Source organism: Fistularia commersonii, chromosome 16, assembly GCF_037954325.1.
Source record: "Fistularia commersonii isolate RoL2024-O1a breed Wild chromosome 16, RoL_Fcom_v1.0, whole genome shotgun sequence".
In the NCBI taxonomy this organism is placed as follows: domain Eukaryota; kingdom Metazoa; phylum Chordata; class Actinopteri; order Syngnathiformes; family Fistulariidae; genus Fistularia; species Fistularia commersonii.
Genome location: NC_141299.1, coordinates 13,686,996 through 13,700,800, shown reverse-complemented (window position 1 = coordinate 13,700,800; position 13,805 = coordinate 13,686,996). Strand labels below are relative to the sequence as shown.

The following is a 13,805-nucleotide window of genomic DNA, read 5'->3' as shown; positions in this document are numbered from 1 at the left end:
AATGTCCTCACTCGAATGGCCGTTACCGTAACCTTGGTATACCTCAAGGTTTTCACACTCATCTCAATTTTTCATGCTGCAACTTCAAAATGCCAAAATAACAATGCTTGCAAAAATTCGATAATGATTTGAAAATATATAACAATAACAATAATAACAATAATAATAATAATAATAATAATAATAATAATAATAATAATAATACTAATACAAACAGAATATGCAAAACTGGTGAATGAATGAGGTGAACATGTTCACTGTGATACTTGCTAAAACTGAATATGGAGTCTCTGTCTTGTTTTTTCATTTAACCTTCAGGTTTTATTTTGGTGTTTGTTTGTCATGTACAGTATGTCACAAGCAGAGGGCATGAATTTTAAAATTGCCTTGTGCCAACTAAACAACCTGCAGCTTGTTACATCACACCTCCAAATGAAATGTGATGGACAATTGCAATAATTAATATAGAAGAACGTAGCCTCTCATAGTTTTATTTATTAGTCCATGGCAAATGCATTTCGCAAGGCAACCAAAATAAAAGTCTACTCAATTGTAAACCTAACTGTGTAAATGAGTCTTAAAATATCTCCCCATGCTTGTCTTCCCTTGTTATGGTGTGTATTTTTTTTATATATTGTAATTCATTTTATTGTTACCACTCACTTTTTTCACAAATTTAGTGGTTATGTTACAGAATGCTGCCTCTATGTTTTAGAATTGTGCTAAAATATTACCTTGAATACGCAAAATACTCTTTAACTCAAGCTCTGTTCAAAGGTACTCTGGAACGACACTTAACCCACAAACAAACCTCCATTTATTTACTGATTGATAAAACTGGGGATAACATCAACGGTTCCGGAATCTCTGACGTACGAATGTCGTATCAGTGGGGCATCTGAGAGTTCTAATCTCTGAAAGTGAGTCGCTTGGCTCGGTCTCTTATCAGCAGGGATATTTCTTGCAAATGTGTTAAAATGCATCCGTACATTTCCTCACAATTTTTCTGCATGCTTCAAAAGTTTTTCCAACTCCACTTTTACAATTTTAACACATTGTATTTGTACTGCAATTACTTTTCTTCATATTTGACCCATCCCCCCCTCCCTCCATTTTTAACTCTATTTTGTAATTTTTTTTTCATAAATTTAAAGCCTACACTTACTTCTTATTTACTTACCATCTTATAGATATCATCATTCAAAATTGAATTCTTCTTATATGTAAACTCTTTTTGAGAGTCTGACACGTGTGGACAACAGATGTTTTTCTCTTTAATAGAATTACAACATCACATAACAACAGACGGTATGAAAAGAATCAAAAGTGCACACAAGACCAGAGAGGGACAAAGACAGAAAATTCCAAAAAGACACTTTGTAGATAGCATCCTGTAACCGATCACAATATCGGTTGCAGGAAACATTCTCGGTTCAATTGTCCTTTATCTGAACAGAAAATGCAAAGTACAAGATTAGTGACAGAGAACCAGTGGGTATGAGGGTAGGCCTTGTCTGAGAATCTAACTTTGGAGTTTCTATAGATTCATCAGTGCACAGTGAACTTGTTTTACATTCAGAAGAAAAGGCATAACGAGAGCCGGTCATCAAGATGATGCATGTCAGAGAGACGCTCATTATTCATTTACATTCAGGGTTTTGAATACAGAGTTTGTGGGCCAAACTTGTTCTCCTAGTCAGAACATAGATACAATCGCATGCTGAGAACATTTTTAAATATAAAAAAACTTGCAAGTCGTACCAGCTTGGCTGTTGTGTTCTTTTCCTTTTCATTTTTTTCATTTGCCACAAAGCACAACTTTATAATGTTACACTGTGAACACCAGACTGCAGCAACAAATTTGCAGCAGTTAAGTAAACCAAGGTTGATCGTGCAAGTACTGTTCCTTGATGTATATGCACAATGTCCGGTCATATAAAAGATAGCATAGAGACAGGAGAGGGTAAGATCCAGCAGAAGTTCTCAAGATTCTTCTGAAGCGCACATCAAGCCACGTTTGCTAAAGGTGACGAGTTGGACGATTTCTATTGGAAGTATTTCATTGGAAGCCACAGATAACATCATAAATAGGAAACATATTGGATTGATAAGGATCTTTACTGTTTCTCCATATATCACATTAAGAGATAGTCTGCAACTATCCGACTAGAATACTGTTAAGTTTATTGATTAATATGTTTTGCCCATGTTTCAAAAGTGTAACATGTTAGGAGGGCATTTTGGAGCCCACATGAACAAAAAGATTCCTCTGGCCACATAGAAGTGTTATAAAAGAATGCATGTGTAAATGTGTAACTTCTTTTTATTGTGAATGCAAGATGCTCAAGAACCAGAATCAAGCATGTGTGCACAACCCATCCGATGGCAAACACTAATAGCCTTCTTATCTAATATCTAAAGAGTTCCGTGGAATGCTGGCAGTGATTTGCAGTTTAAGGCAACCACACCCTACTTTCCAGCAAAAATCAAACAGCAAATATCATCATATTCAAGTATTGTCCCAGAGACGTACAGCGATCCAGATGTGCAGGAAAAAACCTTCTATGTAAATGTTCATTAAGTTAGTCTTTAAAGGTATCAATTCATTTTTTAATAGGGCAAAATGCGTGTTTATTAATGATAAAAATACTGTTTTCATTCTCCGTTCATTTTGGGAGATTGTTAAATCATTAGAAAAATGACACAAGCAGTGCAGTCCAGGTTTGGAGATTATCGCTTTGATTCATTTTGATTTGTTTTTAATCTAATCGAGAAACTTTAGAGTTCATTAATGGACTGGTGTAATGTGCATGACACATGTCTCGGCAGTAGCCGAAAGTGTTAATTGCAAACCACACTTATTCTCTGCCAACCTGTGAGCAAAGGAAATAATTGCTTGAAATGTGTGAATTAAAATCTGTCCAATATCACTGAGGTGTGGATTAACATTGCTCATGATGAACATAAGCTTAATGCATTCACAGACATTATTTGTGGAACATTCATTAAATTCATGAAGGGAAATGGAAAGTGGATAAGACCTTGTTCAATGATATGCTGAGAAGGCAATGTAGTTTGAAAGACACCCCTTTGGCAGCATTTGCATCAAAAGTGCACTTAGATTAACTCAACTAAGACACGTTGCCTGGATTCAGATAAAGAAATACAAAGAGCTAAGCAAGCATTGGCTGATAATCCGGCAGTGAATATTTTCCACTTCAAACTGTTTCCTTAATTCATCAAAGTTACAACTTCAATGAAATACACATTTAATTACAGTAGAGGTAGCGTCAGAGGATAACATTGGCTCATCGGTACGAAAAAGAAGAATTCCCAGGTGCGCATTCAACATGATCCATGTCACCATATCAAGGAAAAAGCAAGGATATGATGTTTGGCACAGAATCTTAACACCACACATCTGCTGACAAACTGAGGCTTATAAAGCTTATACAGATGGACTTTGCACAAATGCACAAACAATAGAATGAAATAAAATGAAATAAAATAAAATAAAATAATGACATTAGAATATTTTGGGCAGTTCAGGCATGTAGCTTTTTATTATGTTATTTTTCCTGCTCATATGCTTAATGTTGTGGTCACACACCAAATATTTGTGTGTGAGTATTGAAACATTGTTTAACTGAGACAATGTTTTCATTTCAAAACTGTATGCTGGCAGCTAAAAGCACACTTTAACATTGCAAGCTCTCCAAAACCATCAGGCCACCTCTTCTCATAATGTTCCCCTGCACAAATGTAGAAAATATGATTTTCTGTTGCACACTTTGACATTTAAAAAAAAGTGGTCTTGAGGAAATTGTCATTTGATAATAGCTGCACAACCCTCAACTGGTACATTTCATATTCTGCAGGGAATGTGGCAAGTAAAGATTCACATTACATTTTCCTGGCAGTAAACCTAGGCAGCTAATTTCTTTAATGAAAAGCGTCAGCAGCATTCAGCTCAGGCGCGACGGATATTTTATCGGTCACAAATAATCATTAACCAACAGCGGGCGCTTTTGTCTTTGCATTTCATTTCAAAGTGCCAGTCCATTCATTCACAAATAAAATTGCAACATTCAACTACAGGCTAATACTATTTACAACTTCATTTTGTTGGTTTCACTCTAAAATGTTTCGCATTATGGCCTTCAAAGTGATGTTAATGATGACTTTAGTTGAAACATATTTAATTGAGTCACCCGCTTTCAATTCCTGGGCTTGGTAGTTGTTGTTAAGCAGTAGATGATCTTTTTGGCGCGTTCACGAAAGTAGCCAAATGAAAGTAAAGACACGAGACGTCTCCACATGAGAATAACTTTGAATTAAACGAAAATTGCCCAAATGCAGGACTCATGAACAACGAAGCAAGAGATTATAATCATCCTTTACTCCAACAACATCCAGTAGGCCTTGGCTTGAAGAGAAAATTGCAGCGGCTTGAAAGCTTAGCTCATGTGGTCTGTTGGAGTTTACGGAGGCTGTGGTTGTCTTCCCCCTGCTTGTTCAGGACATCCAGTACCGCCTGGGTCTCTTTATGATCCTCGATGGAACAGTTAGAGACGGCGTTGGCCACCAGGCAGAACTTGCGGAGGTAAATCTCTCTCAAGAGCAAATAAACCCACGGATCCAGGATTTGGTTGAGAGAGGCCAAGCGAATTGCCGTGAGAAAGAAATTACAGTCGAAATCGATGTCCTGGATGGAGGGTTGACTGGAGGCCCGTGTTGCTGACTTACATTGGTCAGATGAAAGGTGAGTGGAGATCATCCTCAGCATCAGCACCTAAAGAAGGAGACCGCAGGATTACAGGTCATACAGGGCGGAATGTAGTGTACTGAAAGTGAAATCCAAAAAAGTCCAAAATACGAGCAACAAATAAGCTGACTGCTGTAGAAAAGCAAAAAAAAAAAAAAAAAAAAGACAAGACCCGATCCTGTTATTCTGAGTGATATAGTTTTCTAATTTGCCTGCGGTCTTCCTTAGAGTAAAAAATAAATGCGACACTGATCCCAGGACAACCGTTAAAAGCTTTCGAAGAACAAGGAGGTAGGCACTGCGCTCACTCCTTCTACTCTTGCTGCTACCGTCTTCCTGAAAAGTCTATCGATGTCCTATTTGGGACGATAGTAGATATGTGACGGACAATAAATGACCTCATAGCACACAGTGAGCAGGCCATCCGACCAGGACTCGGCTAAGTGGATTGCTCCTTAATTGCATGTGGCAGCGGCAGTTCAAAGGAATCATACATGGCAGAATTGATCTGCCTTGAAAGTGAGCCTCGTGTTTGTGTCCGGGGAGAGACGGGGGGAGGGGGAATGGAGCTGAAACGGGTGGCCGATTGAATATATGACCACATTCGGCGTGTCCTGACACTGCTCGCTTTTGCATCCTGCTCTGGTTCAGGAGCAGACAGAGAGCTATTCAATTAGTCGATCAAATTATGACACACATTGAAAAAAAAAAAAAATTACACCAATGATTGGGATGCACCAATTGAAATGCTGTATTGTTTGGTCCTGAAAACCGAGATCCACTAGACAAAGAACAAGTTAAATAAATGGAGACACAGTGGGGCCACGAGGACACATTGATGAACATGTACATCCAACGCCCTCCCAGTGAATAGTGTTTAAGACATGATCCAGATAAGCATGACAAATAAAATCTAAACAAGTTTGACCCTGTCACTTGACATGAACAGCATCTCTCTGGGAGAAAGCTGCAGGCCTGCAGCAGTAAAACTTTCCATTTGGGACGGAAATAAAAAAGTAATCTGCAACGACAACCGGGGGACATTTAAACAAAATTAAAAAAAAATGTGCCCGATAATGTGTATTATGTATTTTCATTTTTAACTATTTTGAAAAAAAAAAAAAAAAAAAAAAAAAACTGCATCCCAAACTGCTTATTGTTCACTGGTTCATGGTTGTGCCAATAAAGCCAGATTGAATCAATTGAATGAATGGCTTCAAAAACAAAAGAGGGAGGAGGAGAAAACGTGGTTGCCAAGAGCAGACCTCTTCTTGGTGTCCTGCCTACAGGAGATGAGGTATCTCCAGAGACGCAGATGTGGCAGCTGTGTGTGACAGGATAATCACAATAAAACCCCATTTAGGAACACGGTTAAATTATGAACGAAGGCAGAACCACTTCTGGGCCGCACTGTACTTGCTTTCATATTATTTTCAATCATTTGTGCAGCTATAAACGCATCGATCGCAGGCACTCACCAGCAGAGGAGACCAGCAAATGAGCAGAACGCACATAATTCCCAAAAGTTGAATAACAGTCTCCGTGGTGAGACGTTCCCACTGTTTAGAAGAAGGAGAAGTGCCGGACTTTGTCTTGCACCGTACGATTATGCCTCGGATGGTGACCACGTTGCAGCAAACTGTCACAAGCAGAGAAAAAATTCCAAGTAAAGCGAAAGTGATGGAGAAAAACAAATTGCCCGGGACTCCTGTCTCCCCGATGCCGATGAAGCACCAGGTGCCGGGCCACTGGCGGGTGTATTTGCCGACGCCCGCGACGGGCAGCAGCGCGAAGAGCAACACCAGGCACCAAACGACACCCAAAGTCTGCCGGGTCACACTCGTCTTCATGTGACTGGAGTACCAGTGGGGATTTGTTATCGCCGTGGCCCGCTCGATCGCCATGACGCTGGCCAGGAAGAGCGCGCAAAGGCCGAAAGTTGTCATGCACACTCCGAAGAAGGCGCACAGGTTGCCCGACGGGTCAACGTGCTCCCATTTCAGACCCGCCCGGTAAACGGCTATTACGATCGGACTCGTCACAAGCTGTCCGAACAAGTCAGTCAGGGCCAGCGATCCGATGCACAGCAAGAACGACTTTTTCCGTCTATTCTCCTTCTTTCTGTACGAGACACACACCAGAATGAGAGCTAAGGAGTTACCCACCATGCCAGTGACCATCATAGTGATGGGGAAGCCCACTGACACGTTTCCACGGCGCAAAGGATTGGTGCCATTGACTTGGCGCGACGGGTCTGAAAAGTTGAAGTCCACCATCTCTCCGGAGACGAGCTTGCGATCTCCGTGACATTCGTAAGTGTCTGCAGTCATCGCTGCGTGGAGGAGAAGTCCATATTCTGCGTGTGAGCCGTGCGCATGTGTGGCATCTTCGCGCATCGCTCCGGACGGGTGCCGTGCGTAAAGGGAAACAAAAAAAAAAAAAAAAAAACGTGCGTCAGGTCCATCTGAGCGCCGGAGGCAGGGCCAGAAGGAGGAGGGAGGACTTTGCGAGGAAAACGTGATGGTTGAGTGTTCTGCTGATATCAAGTGTGACTTTTTGCAAGACTTTTTATCACACCCAAAGGGTGACCTGCCCATCTCAAGGAAGGACGAACATGGTTCTCCCATATTGAGGATTACCGATACACTTAGGAGGTTTAAGTTGATGAATGTTGTCCAGTGGTGAAATCCAAAACAACTGCGTGGGAAGACATGGAGGGAAGCGTTTAGTGCGTGGATGGTTATGTATCCATGCTTTTCATGCACAGGTATTTGTTCGTGGCAACATTGCTGATATTGATCGAGAATGAATTTAGGCTGAATTTCTCATACTTTCAAAGTTGCCCCCTTTTTTAAGTTAGTTTCATTTCTAGCAGATGCAGACAGGATTAAGTCAAGTGTCAATTTCATTGTATGATGTCATTTTACCCAGTTTAGATTTAAATCTTAAACTCATGATTGGAAATTCTATAGAAAGGTCCACTGTGTCACTGCGAGGTCTTCTGGACACATAAGTTTATGAGCTATTCCATACCGCCTGTCGGTTTCTGCAAAATGTGCCATCTAGTGGTTTAAAACGACACTGGAAAACCACATCGAAGCTCGTGTACCTTAATAGTATTTTACAAAGTATTCATTCTGAGTAGGATGCAAAATAAACGAGGAAAATAAGACACAGGATTACCAGACAACATGTCAACAGGATTTTATTTACATGTGTAACATTGTAATTGTTTCACCAAGACTTGTCACATTCTACATTAAATGTAGACATCTGAGGGCTGGTTACTGTGGCACTGATAAGGGAAATTGAAATCTGCCTCATTATTCTTTTGGTTTCTTTAATGACAAGTGCAGAAGACAAAACCCTAAACCAAAATCTTCTACTTTATGCAATTTATGAATATCAAAAAGTAAAATACTTACCTTGAAAACAAAAAACAGAATTTAAGGCCAAAATTAACTGCTACATGTTATTCTAATACGGTGTTTCGTCTTTTAACTAAAAAAATTATCCAGAATGGACTAAGAGAAAAACAAACAGGAAAAGAGATAGACACCACTTGTACTTCCATTTTCCTCAAAATAAGTGGGACTGCCACCATGATGTTCAGGAGAATTGAGATAATGAAGGGATACAGCCTCTTCACAGAATCTGATTTTCTTATAGAAGCAAATATGTTGAATGGACACCTATGTTCACAGAAATGAGTCAAAGATTACGGTGTATTTCATTTTTCAAAAGGGACTGTATGAAAGGAGATGTCAGAGCGGGGTATGTTGCACCCATCATTTTTATGGAGAAATAAGACTTGAGAGGTTCTATGAAAATGAACACTGTCTGAATGTGGTTGTTTTCCTTTCAGTGTTACATGCATTTGTAAGATTCCTTTCTTGATTCACAGACTGAAATAAAAGTTATTTCTTTTTTGAACTGGAGCCAGAATGGGAGGATCCAGAGGACTGGTTGCTCCGCCTGAAAGCACACAAACACCAAGGGAAGAGGAACCCGGGTTAGACAGCTTTCATTTGTCAGGTCATAGACTTGAACCAAGTAAAATGTCAGAAAAGTATTAAAAAAACAAACAAAGCAAAAAAAAACTTCATGACAATGAAAATGAACAGATTTTAGATCTGAAAGTAAATCTGAAAGTCCCATAAATGAGGCGATAAATGGCTAATAATAATCAGAGCCATTGTGGTATTCCACAGAAACCCAAACCTTTCGGACGAACGTGATCTAGAGCGTCTCCGCTTTCTCCCTCCAGATGAGGACCTGGAGCGACTGCGCTTCTGTCTCCTCTCAGGTGAGGAGGAAGGGGAGCAGGACCTCTTCCGGGGAGAAGAGCCTTTTCCAGACCTGGAGCTGGATCTTTGAGGATAAAAATCAAGCACTGAAGTCAGTAGGGCCCAAACAAATGCATCACCACACTGGGTATTTATCAAGCTTCTCCAAGTAAGAAACCTGATATTTACCGAAACACTATCAGGCTCATATTAACCCAGTGCCTGTGACACCACGGGAATAATTTAGTTTGAATACTTCCGCATTAAGTGGGGCTCTCTACAACTGCTACAACTAAAGACATTCTTGGTGAGTAGCAAATTCACATAATTAGGCTCAGTAACTTCATGTGAGATAAAATAGGAAGGTTAACTTCATCTGAACCCACATCAGGTGAATGAAAACCTGTTGACAGCTTTGCTTTTGACTCAATTTGAAAATGTAACTAAAATTGTTGTAACTAAAATGACGAATAAGTTCACGTTGCAGAGGCCGAGTTTATCTTAAGCTAGGAAGACGCCTGCTTCGGAGCTTTCACCCCACATACACTCTCTAGAGGTAGAGAGTGCATGTCACCTCATTCACCTGGAGTGGGACCTCGAGCGAGATCCAGACCGGGAACTAGACGAGCTCCTAGAACGGGACCTGAAAGAGAAAAAAAAAGTTTCCACTATTTTTTTTAGTGCTGCTTATCTGGCGATGTGCACTGTTTTTTTTTTGTTTTTTTTTGTTTGTTTTTCTGTACGTTACACTCGTGGCCATTTTTCCACTGGCACATAGTGTGGGCCCAATAATCCGGAAAAAATGTGCAGCTGATAATGATTCTTTCTGGTTCATTATTTGTAGTTAGACCAGGTGAAAATGAAAACTCAGTTTAATCACAACATGATCATACAAGTGGGCTGAAACCATTTTACAGCATAACTTTTTTCCATCTGTAACTTACTTTCGATTAAGATGCTGTTTTAGTACACCTAACATACCTGTATTAGGCCTTCCTGGATGCCTTGCAATAATTCCAATTAAACAACTATGGTTGATCAATTGCTAAAATATATTGCCACGGCTTTAATACTCAAAGCTAATTCGATCAAATTGTTATTGCTGAGGCAGTGGCAGATTAATCACGTATCAAGAAATAAAACCCACACAGCTTAACTCAGTTATTTGAAAGGCAGCTTTACATAATGAAAAATGTATTCCTTCCATCAAAACAACCCAGCAAGGAAACTCTTTCACTCTAAACATCAGAAGTCTAACACCATAGAAGAAGTGGTTAAGACAAGGGGAAAAAAAGACAGCACATTGATCAGTAATTCAGAGGGAAAATAGAACTGATACTGACATTTTGCCCGGAGTTACCCTTGACCTGTACCCTTTTACCTGGACCTCGACCGTGAACTGGAGCTGGACGAGCGCGAGGACGAGCGAGATGAACCTGAGCGGCTACCCTTTTTCTTGGTCTGCTTTTCGTCATCGTCACTGGCAATCAGGTCATACTTAGAGAGGTCTCCATCTTCGTCATCTTCATCATCATCCTGGGAACGGGATCTTATTTTCATAATTTGTTACAGGCTAAATTCACATTTCTCTTTCATTTAGACCTCAATCTTACATCCAGTTTGTACTTAGAAAGGTCACCATCTTCCTCCTCCTCCTCATCATCTTCCTCCTCCTCCTCCTCATCATCTTTTGGGGGTGGTGGCGGTGGTTTCTTTTCACTTTCTTTAGTAGAGGAATTGCTATTGGTCTTTCCACGATACTTTTTCTTTTTCCTGCCAAACTGTTAGTTAACAAGGAAACATTTCTGAAACCGATTCGGAGGATTACAGGACAGAAGACTTATTCATTTCAAACACAACCAGACCAAAATGTTTCCTTTGAATTATGATACCAGCACTTTTAGTACTGACCTCATCATATTCACCATCCGATTCCTCTCGCTCAATGTATTCAACATTCTCCCTTTCATTAAAGCCTCCTCCATAGCCTGGAAGAAGTTTAAAGAGAAATTAACATTCATCTAGTGTGCCAGCAACAGGGAAACTGTTTGTTTGGTTACCTGTTCTCTCTTCCAGCTTGGCATATTTCGGTGTGTTACACATGTTGCACTCTGACCTCCTTGCCCAATTCACATTGCCACATCTTTAAAAAGGGGGGAAATAACACATATCTCATCTGAAGGCAAAATGTCTTCTTCCTGCTCACGTACGATAATCTTATGCGTACTTGTTCACGAGACCCATCGGCCAAAATATTTATGAGTGCCACATTGAGATAGAATGTTCCACACTTATACAGTGCATTCACTCTATGAATCACCTTTTAAAAATTAATTCGCAAAGAGTAATTCTAATGACCTGAATGCTGACCAGAAATCTGGCTGGTTGAGGAGCTTATACAAATGAGCCGCAACTTTGAAAAGCAGTTTTCGTTCGTGCATTTCAGTAAACCAGGTTGAACCACGTTCAACAAAGTTTACATTTCAAAAATTTGGCTAGAAAATTTTTAGATATTTCCACTTGTTGGCAGCACTGCAGATGCAATGGATCGCTGATGAATTGGTACAGTGATATCTAGAACCGGTTTTGCTGTCTCTTTTCTTGCGAAACAGGGATGGGTGCAAAATATTGTGATTCTTTCCAAGTATATACTGACGACAAGCCTTTCAGGGCCATAACAACAAAATATTAAAACCAAACAAACAAAAATGTTTAATCCTACAAGAAATACATTTTCTAAAACAGGACTACATTACCTTTCCCCGAAACCACTGCAATCAGACACTTGCATCACAGAAATCATCTACAGACACTCACGTTTTACATTGCCAGTCATTTGCACTGAAAAGGCCTCTGCTCTTTTCGGCTAGAGTTTTCCCGATTTCTGTTCCTCCAGCCTTCATCATCTTCGCCTCCGTGGTTTTCTCTGCAAAAGAACAAGTGTTCAAAAGGGCCTCTTTATTTGCTTGTTTGGTTGATTGGATGTATTCAGCTGATTAAATTCTATTGGGATTAAAAAAAACCCACCTCTACCACATCTGTTACAACTAGTTCTTCGAGCAAAGTTCACATTTCCACACCTAGAAAACACAAAACATAGATACAGATACAGAGTAGTCCAGGTTCCCTGTTGCATTCAAGCATATTTGGAATGAGCTGCGCATTATTTTGCTCAATCATATGCTACACTATTATCTGGAAGCTCTTCCTTAGCCAGTGTATCGGAGGCCTGTGCACAGAATGCTGCAGCAGGCTTGTTTGTCACCAAAGCCGACGGAAAAGTATTACAGCCGCAAACAGATACTTCTGACCCTGGGTGTTGCTCATGCCAAACTCCAGCTCCAATTCTACACTTCGAGCACCACGTACAATGGCTAGGAGAATGTGTATTCGGCAGGAGCTAATTATAGCTACCCTGCTAGTTCTGAAGCCACAAACAAGACTTACTGTCATATGTAACCTGAGATATAAGAAATACCGGATTAATAACATGTTTATTTTATTCCATAATGCGAGGTAACTGTTTCCCAAAAGACAAAGTCAACCGACGTTATTCTAAACGCTGCTAGGACGGCTGAAGGCCTTGCAAGCTAACATGCTAACATTGGAATTGACTAAGAGGAGAGAACGCCACTCGGTTGACTTTACGCACGACGCCGTTTCGCAGACTCGTCGGAGCACTCACTTTTTATCAGGACAAATCCAGTCCCCGTCGCTGACTCGAAAACTCTTCCCCGACATTGTTGTGCCTTTTAACACTGCTTACCCTCGTTGGCAGGGTGTGCACACACACACACGGAACATGCAGCGGATGGACCAGCGCCGCCTCCCTGCGCTGCCCGGCTGCTTCCGACTGCCTTATTGTTGTTCTCCCAAGGTACGTCGATAGCTCCCCAAAATTATGCCTGAGAGTTTTCTTCAAACCCAAAATTGTCCAGTGGAGTTTGCAAACTTAGTATTTGTCATTCAGTTATCACCAAAAAAACTGCCGTTATTCTCGGTTTTTCTTCTTCTCTTTCACCTTGCACGTTTTACCGCCTAAAAATATAATCGAGATGACCAAGTGTATCACCAGCATAGGCCAACCCTGTTTAATAATAATAATAACAACAAAAACAACAACAATAATAATAATAACAATAACGATACTACTGCTACTACTACCACTACTATTACTACTACTACTACTACTACTACTACTACTACTACTACTATTACTACTAATAACAATAATGACAATTATCCATCCATTCATCTTCTTCCACTTATGTCAAGGGTGGGCAATTATTTCAAGCGGCGGGCCACATTTCTTATTTATTTTTTATGCGCAGGCCAACTAGGTATCATGTAAATTGAACAAAATGAAAATTGCAATTTAAATATTTATAGTTTTAGGCATTTTATTTCAACTTTAGAATCATTAATGATCATATGAATGTACTGGCATTATTTTGTTTGCAATCACCCATACCAAATTAAACAAAAGGAAAACATAAGGAGTTTCTAAATCCAATATTGATTGAATACAAAGACAATAGTTTGGTGGGCCGGATAAAAAAAGCAAATCGGGCCGGATATGGCCCGCAGGCCGCAAAACGGCCAGGTCTGACTTATACTGCACTCAGGGTTGCAAGGGATGCTGGAGCCTATCCTAGCTGTCACTGGGCAAGAGCCACATACAAAGACAGACGATATTCAATCACTCACTCATTGGGGGTAATTTTCCCGATCAACCTGCTGCATGTTTTTGGAAT

General features: G+C 40.2%; 2 protein-coding genes across 2 annotated transcripts; both read right to left on the bottom strand.

Annotated features, from left to right (window-relative positions):
* Nucleotides 1-3,534: 3,534 nt before the first annotated feature.
* On the bottom strand, nucleotides 3,535-7,207 carry ptger3 (prostaglandin E receptor 3 (subtype EP3)). The gene is made up of 3 exons (XM_086162332.1): nucleotides 6,931-7,207; nucleotides 6,244-6,404; nucleotides 3,535-4,792 (listed from the first exon to the last, which is right to left on the bottom strand). Exons 1-3 carry the CDS (start codon nucleotides 7,073-7,075, stop codon nucleotides 4,463-4,465), a joined length of 636 nt encoding a protein of 211 aa, XP_086018458.1. The 5' UTR covers nucleotides 7,076-7,207; the 3' UTR covers nucleotides 3,535-4,462.
* A 737-nt stretch (nucleotides 7,208-7,944) lies between these two features.
* Nucleotides 7,945-12,927, bottom strand: zranb2 (zinc finger, RAN-binding domain containing 2). Its single transcript, XM_086161755.1, has 10 exons — nucleotides 12,737-12,927; nucleotides 12,079-12,131; nucleotides 11,869-11,977; nucleotides 11,112-11,194; nucleotides 10,963-11,039; nucleotides 10,665-10,832; nucleotides 10,433-10,587; nucleotides 9,635-9,694; nucleotides 8,987-9,136; nucleotides 7,945-8,740 (listed from the first exon to the last, which is right to left on the bottom strand). The coding sequence occupies exons 1-10, from the start codon at nucleotides 12,790-12,792 to the stop codon at nucleotides 8,683-8,685; spliced, it is 969 nt and encodes a 322-aa protein (XP_086017881.1). The 5' UTR covers nucleotides 12,793-12,927; the 3' UTR covers nucleotides 7,945-8,682.
* Nucleotides 12,928-13,805: the final 878 nt, after the last annotated feature.